This window comes from Macaca nemestrina, chromosome 2 (assembly GCF_043159975.1).
Source record: "Macaca nemestrina isolate mMacNem1 chromosome 2, mMacNem.hap1, whole genome shotgun sequence".
Lineage (NCBI taxonomy): Eukaryota > Metazoa > Chordata > Mammalia > Primates > Cercopithecidae > Macaca > Macaca nemestrina.
Genome location: NC_092126.1, coordinates 160,098,452 through 160,112,764, shown reverse-complemented (window position 1 = coordinate 160,112,764; position 14,313 = coordinate 160,098,452). Strand labels below are relative to the sequence as shown.

At 48.3% G+C, this 14,313-nt stretch overlaps 1 protein-coding gene across 6 annotated transcripts in view; it reads right to left on the bottom strand.

Annotated features, from left to right (window-relative positions):
• Positions 1-14,313, bottom strand: part of LOC105470265 (myosin light chain kinase) — a 272,694-nt gene that overhangs the window by 95,386 nt on the left and 162,995 nt on the right. For all 6 annotated transcript variants that reach the window (XM_071092340.1, XM_011722063.2, XM_011722065.3 and 3 more), the window contains 2 exons: positions 12,391-12,543; positions 132-269 (listed from right to left, as the gene is read on the bottom strand). In XM_071092340.1, the coding sequence (XP_070948441.1) occupies positions 132-269; positions 12,391-12,543 (291 nt within the window). The remainder of the gene's footprint in view (positions 1-131; positions 270-12,390; positions 12,544-14,313) is intronic.

Genomic DNA, 14,313 nt, shown 5'->3' with positions numbered 1-14,313 from the left:
CTTTGGGTCCATCGTTTGATGGTCCTATCTGATTTTCTGGTGGATCAATGATGTGAGCGGGTCCTCGGAGAGCAATACTCATTGCAACCAATTTTCATGTTAATCCCTGAGAGACAGCTGCAGAGACTGACCTGACACCTGGACTGTCATAGTGACCTGGCTTCCATCCATGACTTTGAGATCAGAGAGGCCCTGCAGGAAGATGGGTGCAGTGGGCTTGCTGGGGGCCACAGGCAGAAGGTACTCGCTCTTCCCGCTACTCTTCTTTTCTGTGTGGTAGAAAACAGAACGTGGGGTGAACATTCATGCATTCATTCAACACACACAGACTGAATGACCAATTGGTACACGACAGTGTTGATGCTCAGGTTCCCACCAGAAACTGGCAGCTAACAGATAAAGAGTGTTTGGAGTTCCTAGAGATCATTAGGAACAAGATGCCTCCCATTTCTCTGCTTGGCAATGACAATGTTCTTGCCTGATAGCCAAGAATGAACAATGAGCTTTTATAAGTTTGTGAGTTTTTAAAACATTTTATTTATTTTTTCAAATAAATGATACACTCACATGGTACAAAATTCAAAAGGTACCAAAGAGTATGGAAAGTCTCCCTCCCACCCCATCCTCCGGCCACAAGTCATCTCTCCTCAGAGGCAACGAGTTTTCTGTCTCTTGTTCATCTTGCCAGAGATGATCTGTGTGTGTAACATATAGAGGCAAACACATTTATTTTCTTCTTAAAAAAGTAAATGAAAGCACGTTATACAAAATAATTGACATCTTTTTAATTTAACAATACATCTTGCTATCTCTCATAAGACAGAACTGAAGAGCTTCTCTATCATTTTCTATAATTATATGGTGCTCCATTCCCATCCTAGGAGGTTTTAAGCACCTCTTGAAAGCCAAAGACACTACATTCATTAGAACGGCTAAAAAGAAAAAGACATCACATCCCAGGAATTGGTCTTGACAAGGATGTGGAGGAACTTGCAACTCTCATACGTGTGGCAGGTGGTACAGAACCTCCTGAAAACAGTTTGGCAGTTTCTTAAAAAGTTAAACATATACTTCCCTTAGGATCTAGTCATGCCACTCCTGGGTATGTCCGCGAGAGAAATGCAAGCACATATCCATACAAAGTCTTGTACACAAGCGTTCAGAGCAGCTTCATTCAAAATAGCTGCAAACTAGAAATGACCCAAATGTCCATCGACAGGTGAGTAAATAAATTGTGATATATCCACACAATGGAATATTACTCAGCAACAAAAAAGAATGAACTACTGAGGGTACCACAACAGGGATGAATCACACAATAATTACGTTGAATGAAAGACACCAAGCTGTAGTCCCAGCTACTCGGGGGGCTGAGGTGGGAGATCACTTGAGCCTGGAAGGTTGAGGCTGCAGTGAGTCATGACCACACCACTGCACTCCAGCCTGGGAGACAGAGCAAGACTCTGTCTCAAAAACAAAAACAAACAAACAAAAAAAGGAAGCCAGACAAAGAGAGAGTACATATTGGATGACTCCATTTATATAAAATTCTAGAAAATGCAAAGTCCAGTGACAGAAAGCAGATCAGGAGTGGCGTGGGGCAGGGGACGGGGGGTTGGATTATAAAGGGGCATGAGGAAACATTTGGGGGCAATGAGAAGTTCACTTTAAAAAATCATGGCAAAGGTTTCATGTGTGTGCATATGGCAAAACTTATCAAATTGAACACCTTAAGTCTATGTAGTTTATTGTACATCGATAATACCTCAATAAAAACTGGGAGAAAAAATCAATTTATTTGAGAGAGGGAGTGTGTTGGCAAGTCAAGGAGGGTGAGAGGCCTGGCCCCTCACTCGCATTCAGTTTCTTGTGGAGGTGGGTGAACAGCCTTTCCTCATTCTTAGAATCTCCGCCTCACAGGAGCTGAAGGGGAGGGGGCTGCAGAGTGGCTGGCCCTGCTGTCCACCTCTCACAAAGGACAATCCTGGTGCAGGACAAGCCATGGCTGCCCAGCCTCTGGTTTCTCCCTTGGTCCTGTGAGTCAGGCAGCTTGAATCTCAGCAATGCCATTTTAGCATTTTTTGTTTTTGTTTTTGGCAGGTGCAGCTGTTGAGAAGGGGAGGGTTAGGATATCTCTAACTTAAACCCTAAGTTTCTGGGGAAAGGGTCACTGGCATTTTGGGTTCTTATCAACACAAGACCACAAATACTAGACCTTCTTCAAGAAGCAGAGTCATAGGGGAGGTTTCCAGGGTATGTAATGTATCTAGGCAGGTCTCACCTCCAAAGTTGCCACTGAATTTTTATCTGTTGACACTGAAAATGAAAGCAGGCCTACTGTAGAACTTTCCTAGCCCAGCCTCTGGGAACCTGGATAGGGAGAGACTGGGAAGGCCCAAGAGGCTGGAGGAAAACTTCCCCCAAAGCAGGTGCAATTGAAGGGCATGGAGCCTGAGTGTGAAAGCAGGTACCCCCCGACGGTACCCTTGGAAGATGGGGCTCTCAGGCTCCTGCTGTTCTCCGGGGCTCCTGACTCAGCATCGCAGCCTTTGACGGAGGGCTGCCAGGGGCCTTGGTGGGGGCTCCGGGAGTGGGCTTGGGGGACACACGATTGGAAAAGGATAGATCTATCTTGTTTCTCTCACTAGGCTGCAGCAGTCAGGAAAGCTGGCTGCCTCGGGAGAGTTGAGGAATTTCCTGTCTCGCACAGACTGAGAAGGCTCAAAGACAAAATGTTTTTGTCTTTCCACAGCACTCCCTGTTCCTGCCTCTGCAATCTCAGTGAGTCCCCAGCCTTACAGAGCTTCGTGCAGATGGGCTCAAATTCCTAGATGCTACGGGAACCTCACCAACGCCAGCGTACTCCCCTTCAAGCCTGTGGCAGTCTCCTCTTCAACCCCACCGTCTCTGGGTTCTTCCCACAGCCCCTGTTTCCTGGTCTAGGGGTTTGGCAAAGCCAAGTCACCCTGTGGGTCTCAGCCATTGGGGACTAAAAGCCTATCTGTCCCTCCCTCCCCTGGGAGCTCAGAAGTATGCATGAAAGGGTGGCCCGGCAGCTGCCTCCCACCAGGCAGCTCACTGGTTCCACCGGCAGCTGTGGAGGGGATCCCGGCCTCAGGCTAGTCTGCCTCGTCTGAAGCCCCACTTCCTCATTGGTCTCTAGGGGGAGTCATGGTATCATCACAGGACTTTGGGTAGTTTTAAAGAGATAATAGGTAAAAATACTTTATACAACCATTATTAGCAATGAGAACATTTGTATGAGGCTGGCATGAGAACTGACTCACATTTATCCACTTCGGCTCAATTACGTGATGGGTTTATCAGCAGCCAAAGAACCAATGGAGTCTGGGCCTCACCCAAGGGTTATGGACTCATTTTTATATGACCTGAGGCAAATACTGTTAGGAATACAAATGCATTGCTTAAAAATATCAAGGGATATATCTCAAAGTAAATTGAGGACAAGCTTTCGTTGCACCCCCTCCAGGAGATGAGTGAGTGAACTTGGGAGGAACCGGCTGATCGGCAGACATTTAGTTCTGGTGTCACTCATTGCCTCTGGCCCTGTGTTTTGTTCCCTAAAGCCCTACAGCAAGAATGAAGGGAAGATGGAAATGATTGGGAATGAATGTTCAGAACAAGCCTGTTCTGAGACCAGCAAGGTGGGACCCAATTCCAACTCGCCACTCCACTGTACTGGTGTAGAGACCAGGAGAGACTTAACTAAGGGGAAGTGACTTGGCTAACGTCATGGGGCCAGTGTGGGCAGACCCAGAGCTCATGCCCAGGCCTTCCGACGACAACGCCGGGATGTTACATAGGCATCTCTTCAAAGGGAAACAGTCTCCTCCAACGGTGCCCATGGTGACCGCTCCAGGACAAACACACTGTCAGCTGACCCATATCCTAGATCCCTGGCAACTGAGAAAAACTAAAGCAGAACAGAGACAAGCCAGGTGAAAAGGGCAACACGTGTGTGTGTGTGTGTGTGTGTGTGTGTGTGTGTGTGTGTGTGTGTGTATTTCAATTCATTCCAAAGCCAAACAAATTATTCTGGCTCATCTCTGGCCTCTAGACTCTATCAGTTTATGCTCACTCTCATGTGGACTTAGATAAGATACGAAGGGACAGATGGAAACTGGCATTCTCAACACATGGCCCTGGCTGTGTGATCTGAAGCAAGCTTCCCAAAGGAAACCTCAGTGTTCTCTCCTCTAAACTGATGGTAACATAATACTGAAAAGTATGATGTCTACATCATCAGTCTAATGCATGGTAATATTGCAGGGTTTTAGATGATTAAAAAATAACATGTAAAACAGCTAGAACAACACATGGCACACAAGAAGTATAAAAATCAATGTTTTCTGACTTTTCCAACCCAACTGACTCCTTCGGTTGTGGAAATTCAACCTGATAAGAACTACAGTGAGAAGCGCCCCTCAAACCAGAACTTTCACGTGATGATGATTCCTTATAAAGCCCAGCGCTCCAGGATTCCAAAAGATGCTCACAGCTCATTCAGTGTTATCCTCAACGTCTCGGAAGTATTGGGCAGATTGTGTCTGTTTTACAGTGGAGGGAGCTGGGACTCAGAGAAAGAAGCTCGCCTGTCCTAAGGTCCTGCGGCTGCGATGCCCCCTGAGGAGGGGGATGCTGCTGGCGGGGTCCTGGTCTGGGTGCTTTCCCTTGACTGTCCTGGGAGCAGAGGCAGATCCCAATTCTACGAGGAGCTTTCTGTCATCATTGCCATTCGTGTCCTGAGCTATCCATTATGCTGGGAGTCACTCCTCTCTGCTTATCCTTCAGCCTCCTTCTAGCAACATCCTGGTTTAAGGACCAGGGTCTGAGGCAAAAGGCCCCCAGTGACAAGGTTGTCTCAGAGAGCCCGAGCCTTCTTCGTCTTGGGAGGACACACACTGGCCATGGCACACAAATAGCAAGGGATGCTTTGCCGGGACCCAGTGACAGACTTGCCCAGCTCAAATGGGGCCACACTAAATATACCCTGGGTTTTCCCACAGCTGTGCTTCCCGCTGTTCTGCTGAGACTGAGCCCAGAGAGGGACTTCTTCCTGGCGTGCAGAAATGGCTGAGTCTCCTCGCTTTCCTTGCCTAAGATTAAGGACCTAAAGTGCATTTATCTGTTGCTCTGTTACTTGGTATTAGCCAATTCACTCACGGACTCAGTCATTAAACTGCTACCGTCCCATTTTGACAGAATGGAAAAAGATTGATTGGGCCGTCCTCCAACGGGAAAGACAAGCACAATGACTAAGAATAAGCCAAAGCAGATTGCTGACAAGTAAAAATGATGCCATGTAGCCAAAGCTGTTAATAGGACTTAAGAAAGAGCAAGAATGGGAGAAAGGGAAGAACAGTGAGAGAGCAGAAAAAGAAAAAGAGGGACCGTGAGGAAGAGAGCGGGGAGAAAGGGAAGCAAAGGAAGGGGGAGAGAATGAGAGACAGAGACAGATATACGCACTCCCCACTTCATGATTCTATAGACCCATGGAGTTTTCCACCCTTGCCATTTTGGCTGTTTTTGACTCATTAGAAGTTTTTGAAGACAGTTCCTAGTCATGAAACTAAACATGAAACGATTGCTCTGGTGAAGCAAAAGCATCAAACAAATGACCTATCAGGATCCCAGAGCAGCCAAGCAGAAAGCACATGGGCCTAAGCGGGTGGGGACCTGGTGCTGCCCCTGATGGGCTGGGCTACTGCCGGCAGCTGCCATCACCTCCTGAGCATCACTTTCTTCATCTGTGAAGTGAATTTGGACGTGTCAAGTGGAGTTGTTATGAGAATTAAATAAAACAAGCCAGCTTTTCTAGCCAATTAGACTTTTCCTATCGAAACAATTCCTTCTTAAAAACAAATTGATAGTGGTTTTACTTTAAAAATGCTAATATAAATTGATACCCAACATGGCGTTTTGGAAAGCTCTTATTTAGAGGAAGAGTTAGACACCCACAAAACAGGAGCAGTTTATTATCTCTTGCACTAATTCTTCTTATAAAATAACCAATAAAGCCTGTTCTTCAAACCCAGCACCAGGAGCGAGGCCTTTAGCTCCTCTGGGACCTGACACTAGGAACCCACTGCTGCCTTTGTCCTGGGGGCTGGTCACGATCTGGCATCTCCTTCCGCACTACAGTAATTCTCCTGTCTTCCCTCCATGGCCCTTCCTTTTCTTTCTATGGTTTTAGCAGGAAAAACAACTGAATTCTGAATTTCTCCTTATAAGTGTTTTTTTCTACCTGCCAACATTTGCTGGTCAACGTGCTACTTTCTGAAGCCCCATGCTCCTGGATCCAAATTTGCATTCAATGCACATTTGCCTTAATCTTGGATCTACCAAATATTTTCCTCAGGCTGTGAACATGAGCTATATTCCTTAGTTATTACAATGCAAAGTACCATTCCAACAGCAATTCTGATTTACTCCAAACCCCGTTATACTATGGAAATTCAATAGATCACCAATTGGGGGGGCACCGTGGAGGCATAGTTCCCCCACCTTCCTGTATTTGGAGTTCAAAATCTAGCATGGTCCAGGGATCACCACCAGCCTCCTCCTTTCCCCAAATTCCAGGATTGTCAACTCTGGAGGATTCATCAGAGGAGTTACATTCTCCCTGCTGACACGCCACGCAGCCCCTTCCCATTTCCAGGGGGTTTGTGCAAGCTGTAAATCCCCGGGGCATCTGAATTCCCCTTAAACAAAAAGCTGTCTCCTAACCACACAGAACCTTCTTGAAGTCAGCAAAATGGCTACTTGGTGGCATAAAAAGGATTTTTCCTCCCATAGCCTTGTTCTCTTTTGGCCTCCCTTCCTCCCAGAACTTAAGAAGCAAATGGGAAGAGAAGTGTGCGAGGAAAAGAATGAAAGGAACCATGACGTATAATATCCCAAAAAAGATCTCTGACCAGCAATGATAGGGTTGCTAGCTGGGAAGCAAGGATCACTGCAACCACAGCCTTTTCACTGTCTTAGAAGTTATAATCACACTCTAAACATAAAGGTATGGCCTCCAAACCACCCACTGTTCCCTCCCAGTGCGGGCCTGGAAACCACACTTTCAGTTCCACTGTCATCACATGGGTCGCATTTTGCCACTAGGAGCTCAATGCTGTGATTCTGAGTAGCATTGTTGATCTGGGACTCGATGTAATTATGACTGACTGTGGGCTGTGGAGGTGGAGAGTTATAAAGCTCTATAAGGGCCCTATTGGTAAAATGAGGCTCAAGTTCTATGGTATGGGCACAAACATACACGTATATGCTCAGAAGTCTTTCTGCAACACGAAGAACCCACGTGGCACACAAACCTATTTCTGTACTCAATCTACACAAAATGAAAATATTGGTTATAAATTTTAACATGTAATTAATTGCTTGCCTTTGTAGAGTTAAAAGCTTTTGGACAGATGTTTTGAATAAACTAAGCTTCTTAATATATATAAAAAAGGCAAGTTAAAACTCATATTTATTCTACTTCAATATATTTCTCTGTAGCCAATATAAGTATTTAAGAAGTTGTCAGTTGGGTGCAGTGGCTCACGCCTGTAATCCCAGCACTTCGGGAGGCCGAGGCGGGTGGATCACGAGGTCAGGAGATCGAGACCATCCTGGCTAACATGGTGAAACTCCATCTCTACTAAAAATACAAAAAACTAGCCGGGCGTGGTGGTGGGCGCCTGTAGTTCCAGATACTCGGGAGGCTGAGGCAGGAGAATGGTGTGAACCCGGGAGGCAGAGTTTGCAGTGAGCCAAGATCTCGCCACTGCACTCCAGCCTGGGCAACAGAGTGAGACTCCATCTCAAAAAAAAAAAAAAAAGAAGTTGTCAGTGTTTTTAAGCTTAAGGAGGTCAGGGTCCATACCTTATGTCAACTGGACAGATTGTGTAGTGTCCAAAGTACCTGTGCATAACCGGGGAAGACAAAGGAGGTGGCTCCAGGCTGCCCCGCAGACTGCCTGGTATTAATCTGAAAACAAATTGTGCCTCTACTTATTGCCAAGCAAATGCTGACTTCACTGGTGCCTGTTGTCTTCATTAAAAGCTCTGCATCAAAACAAATACTCTAATAAATATGTTTGTTATATTTTATTATCTATTCTAGAGATCATCTTTTTATCTTTTTAACTTACCCACATTTTATGTCCTTAGATGCCTTTAACAGGCCCACCAGGCCTTCAGTTAAATAAACAAACCATTAGGCTGAGACACTATGTCACAATGGGTACAACTAGCAGGCTATTAGTAAATCTAGACACTTAAGAATTTTAGCCTTGACAGAGATACTCCAGGGGGAAAAACATTTTAAATATTCTAGCCCAAGGAAGCCCCCAGCAATGACTCAGTCCAAATACTGTGAAATCTATACTGTATTTCAGATCTTCCTGGGCTCTGCAGGGATTTGAATGAATCATCTTTTAGACTCATGCTGGGTCAGGAGGAAGGACGTTCATTGCTTGGTTAATCATCGGGGAATTTTTTTCCCTAGCCTGTGTTGGGGAAAGAAGGAATATTTGTTGAGGGACCCTTTTTTTTTGAGACAGGGTCTTGCTCTGTCATCCAGGCTGAAGTCCAGTGGTGTGATCAGCCTCTACCTCGCAGGCTCAAGCAATCCTCCTGCCTCAGCCTTCTGAGTAGCTGGGACCAGAGGCGTGAGCCACCACGCCCGGCTAATTTTTGTATTTTTTTGTGGAGACGGTGTGTCACCATGTTGCCTAAAGTGGTCTCGAACTCCTCAGCTCAAGTGATCCACCTGCCTTGGCCTCCCAAAGTGCTGGGATTACAGGCGTGAGCCACTGCACCCAGTCTGTTGAGGGACTCTTAAAGGTAATTTGCAGATTTCCTGCACACCCTAATGGGCACTGAGCCCCCAGAAAAGCGAGGAATTCTAGGGAATGACTCCCTGCACTGCAGGGGAGGTTCAGCAACCTCTGTGCTCTCGTCCATCTTGGGAATGCCTGCTCCCATGGCAGGCCTGGCTCTACACACCGTGTGACGTGGTCCCTCCCTGCAGGGAGCTTACAGTCTGGAGAGGAAGATAATTAAACAAGCAAGTAGAGTAAAATGAAAGTGAATTTTCACGGAGTAATATGCTTTCTCCTCACCTCCAGAGGCCCTGCACGGTGTGCCCCCGCCTTTCTGAACTCACTTTCTATCACACTTCCCCATCTACTTCACTGCAGCCAGAGGCTGCCGTCTTGCTGCTCTGAAACGGGCCAATCCTGCTCCCAACTCAGGGCCTTGCACTTGCTGTACTGCCCGCCTGGAGCTCTCTTTCCCCAGGCCATGGACGCCTCTGAGGCTTCCTTCCTCATAGCACTAAAGATGCACCCTCTCACCCCCTTGATTCACACACCCTGCTCACTGGCTTTTTCTCTTGATAATTATTCCTTTGTGACCTGCTCATGTTAACAGCAGGTGCCAGCATTTAAAATGAGGCCAGGTGCTGATTGCTGCCCGCATCCCCATCAGAATGTAAGCACCCTGCAGGCAGGGCCCTCAGCTGTCCTGTCTACTGCAGTGTCCCCAGAACAATCCCAGATCAACACAGGCACGCAGTAAAGACTTGTTGATAAGTAAATGTAATACTAGAAGCACGCGGTGTTCAGGGACTGCATTCTGGGGTGATTAGGGTAGGCTTCCCAGAGAAAGTGACATTTGTGGGAGTTTGTGGGATTTGGAGAAGAGAGTCACTGACGAGGGGAGGCAGAGAAAGCATGAAGGGCTGGCTGCAGAAATCGTGTCTGAAGGCTGCACCAGCAATCTTGATGATTCCAAAATCTCGGGAAAAGGCGAGAGGTGAGAAAGAGCCCCTGCATCCAGCCTTTGGCACAGTATCTGCTGAGCTCTCAGAATAAGCTTGCTTCCAGCAGAGCTGCCCCTCAATCACCCCCAAGAGAAGACAACGGGAGGGACATGCGTTGCTGCATGGCACCACCTTGTGGCCAGAGCCCTTGGAAGCAGGCACGTGTGTCTATGGCTTGTGTCTGGCTGGACACCTCCCTCCTCTGATTCTCTGATGGTCTTTCCCTGGCCAAACAAACAAACAATACTGTGGCAAAGTGGATCCTCTGGGAAAAGCCCTCCTCAGTCTTGGCATTTGTAAGGACTGTATCTTGTTTAAAGGTGGGCTCTGCTGGACAATCATAATCACATCCTGTGCCGAGAGAGCCCAAACGCTGCCGGGCCTGAGTGTGCGGCTGCGTCCTCAGCCTTGTTCACCATTTATGGTATCTGAGCCTGTCTGGTCTTTACAGTCCAGTACATCCCCCACGCTGGGAGGGAGTTCTGTCATGCAGGCCTCTTCTCAGAGCAAATCCAAACTTCCTTGGCAGAGTTTTTGCCTGAGACCTCTCTGTGCCTTTTTTTCTTTTCTTTTTTTTTGATGGGTGGTGATCCTTCAGGCCCCAGCCCCCACAGGCCCGGGAGTCCGGAGGAAGGCCCTAAAGAGTTCTTGATCCTTCGCCTGGGACTCCCACCTCCGGGCTACTCTTAGCTCAGCTGGGTCTCTCTAATCCAATCTAAACACAGGCAAGCCAGGACAGACACTGGATTAGTCCTTGGCTGCGGCTGTGGAGGGAGAGTCTCGGAAAACAGAGGGCTAAGCCACGCGGCCCTACGTGCAGCATTCTGACTCTTGCTGCTCCTTACTAGACTCTGGGGTTGGGCCACGCTGGCCTCCAAGAAGAGCCCCTACGTGGAAGGTGAGTCCTGCTCCCTGGCCCTCAGAGACAAGGCTCTCAGCACTTCAGGTTTCCTCTGAAGTCTCATTATCACAATTTCCTGAGCTCCCCACCTGGCTCCCAATGAGTCATGAAGTTACACCTATGAGGATAAATGGGTAAGTGTGTAAACCAGAATCTGGCTGGCACATTTCCAGAGGCCAGAGCTGGGCTCTGAGCCCAGTGTGGTGGGTTTCCTGGAAGGAAGGGGTGGACCAGTTTCCCAGTAACAACTCCATGTGGAGGCACCTCTTCAGTCAGAGCACCCAGGGAGCGTGCTCACTCCCGGCAGAGAGCTTCATGGAGCCAGCGTCCGCCACATTCTGCACCAGTGCCAGTTCCTTCATCCCTAAGGGACTGACATTGCCCAGTCCACAGTGGCCAGTCTTCCCCTTTGGGCCAGGGGATGTGCCCTCTGAAAAAGGTCAGGGCATAGGAATGAGCACAGACTTGAAAGTCACAGGCTGTTGGCTCCAGGGGCCAGTTTTGCAAACTAGTGTGATGCGCTTAGGCAAGTTACATTAACTTCCTGAGACATCCAGAGCCTTCTGTCTGAAATCAGGACAGCATCCTTGTCCCCTAGGCTACTGAGGTCTCAGGGAGGTAATAGAGGTGAGGTGAAAGTATTTAACACGGTAAGCCACAAATGTTTCTTCCTCTTCCCTTTTCTGCGAAACTTCCTCCTGCAGCCAGCCTCCCAGACAGTGGCTACTCATACAATATGGAGATGCTCCCGACAGGCCTGAGCCCTGGGGAAGGGAGAGATGTATCCTCCTGCTTGTCTGCTGGGAGGCCAGTCACGCTGCACCCAGTGCTAGCACCAGAGGACCCAGTCATGCACAAAAGCGGGGGGCATAGGCTCAGGGTGAGGGTGGGATCAGGCTTACCTGAAAGCCCCGGACCCAAGAAGCACTTCTGTGGGAACTGTCACCAGGCCTGCTGATACCACAGCCCAGACAGATCTGTCTTGAGTCTGTGGCTCCCTGCAGTTCCTGGGGACTAAGTGCTTGGCTGATGAATGGATGACCATGATAATCAGATTACTGGAGACCAGGCTGCTGATGTGTAAAAACAAGCCTGGGCCCGTGAGTAGAAGGGGGACAGAAAGGGGACAACCTGTGGCCCTCTGGAAGTCTCAATATGCACACTGTGACCCAGGGTCCCCCAGCATGCAAGGAGTCACTGGTGAGGCCACTGTCTGCTCGGGGAATATGTGAGTGCTCTCCCAAGTCTTTCTGTAGTGTGAGGTTTTCTTCTGACCAGACCTGGAGCTTCTGGAGCTAAGGGACTCCTCATCTCTTTCCCCCATATCTTTCCGTGGCCCCAGTGGAGTGAGGGGGTGAGGAAAAGCCCACCTCTGATGGCAGACCCTTGTCACTGTGAACTCCTGGAGGTCATCTCCCTCATTTCCTACCTTCAGGTGCAGCACTTTTTAAGGAACCTCTCCTCTGCCCCTAAGAGGCTGCAGCAGCCACTCCTCTGTTACAGCAGCTGCCGCTGGTAATGGTGTAAAGAAGTGCCATGTGCACCTCTGCTCCCTAGATTTTGGCTCATGATACCATTTTCTACAAATGTGCCCTTCCTCCAAAGCAGAAATGTCTGCAGGAAAGGTGCTTCTACCCGAGTGCCCGGAGGCTCCTACCATGGACGGTGACCCGGGCGCTGCAGGACACCTGCCCCAAGGCATTCTCAGCCAGGCAGGTGTAGGTGCCATGGTCCTCTGGCAGGGCATCCTGGATGTGGAGCTCAGCCACGCCAGCCTCGCAGGTGGAGTGAGCGTACTGGATGGGCTGTCCTGTGGAGGAAGCACAGGAAGGTTCAGGCCAGGCAGCACTGGCAGTAGGGACGGGAGCCCCGTCCTCATCAGGGCTGCTGCTGTCATGATGCTGAGGCTTGTCATGCTTGCTCAGATCCATTGAGGGCTAATAATGTACCACGCACATCTCCAGCCAGCAGGACAGAGGCTTATGGGCTGGAGAAAGAGTCAGGGGCTAAGGAGATGAAGGAAAGGGAGTAATTGTGTGGTGGAGGAGGAAGACGGGGCCTGGAGGGGCTGGGAAGGGAGAATCCCGAAGAATTAAGAATGTAGAGGGGAAAAGGACACAGTTTTGGGCATTCTGTGTTAAACAGTCTCCAAATCCACATCCTCAACTTCACAGAATCCTGAGCCTGGAGAGAATCTTACAGGGTCATCTGGCCCATAGTCCAGCCTCAGGCAAAACAGAGCTTTCCCGGGCTGAACATGGGGTGCCCAGCTCTGGATGTCTCCAGAAATAAGGATTCCATTTTCCACTGTAGATATTTATCAAAAAGCAATTCTGCATCCCAATGCTGCAGTTAGGTGCATTTATTCTATGCAATTAGGTGTATTTTAGGGTTCACAGAAAAGGTAAATATAGGGAACTAAAAATGACTCGGCTCCTTTTTTCCAGAGTCCCTTCCATGTGACATGTTCCAGGTCACATAAAGTCCTGCGTGGAGACAGGAGTGCATGCAATGAGCTTCAGTGGTTTCCTTAATGCTCTATGTTCCTGGGAGTTTATCATTCTGGGATGTGACTTTTCATTTCCAGGAAAAAAAAAATCTCATTACTGAAGAGTCTGGCCTCCGAGCAGGAATGTGTCCAGCTGCCATACAGGAAGCAACTGTCAGTTTCTTCCCTTGCCAGGCCCCAGGGTCCTGGTTTGCACTTCATAAAATCGGGGGTGGCCAGTGGGGGAGGGAGAAAGGACACAAAGAAGTTGTCTCCCTGCAATGCAGTGTTTTCTTCTGCACATAGCAACACTTCGTGTCTCCATGACAGTTTGGCAGAGATCGGCTAGCACACCATAGGACCAGAGTTTCGGAAAGATTCCTCTCAAACTCCTGCATTTCATAAAAGTGAGGCTGAGGGCTGGGAAAGGCAGGGGCCTGGATCCTGCCACTGAGAGAAGTGAGCACTGCTCTTTGTTTTTATTTTTTGTCACAATGGTACCCTCCAAACCTCTCTTCCTTGACAATACGAGTGCATTCTCTGACTGCCGCCAATATGTCTCTGCTGTCCCAACATGTGCTGACAAGCCTTTTGAGAGCTCTCCTTTAACTGGAATGTAACTCACTGTGGCCCCACAAATATAGGATGGGGTGGAGGCCCCAGAAAGGAGCTGTTGGCTCAGGGCACATCAGAATTGGGAGACATTAGCCTCTCCCAGCTCGGAGGCTGGGTTAAATCAGAGCAGCCAAGGAAACCCAACTTGAGCATGATCGCCCTCTAGTGGAACGGGTGTGGAAACGCTAAGAGTCGCTGAGAACACAGTCTTGAGTGATGTAAACTAGGAGACAGCAAGCTACGGTTCCTGGGCCGAATCCGAACTGCAGCTTGTTTTTGTAGCGCCTGCAAGCTAAGAATAGTTTTTACATATTTTAAATGGCCGAAAAAAATAAAGGGAATATATTTCATGACATGTAAAAATTATGTGAAATTCACATTTCAGTATCCATAAAGTTTTACTGCAACATAGCCACATTCATTCTTTCACATACTGTCTATGGCTTACGTAATGTCTATTCTTTTATTTTTTGAGAT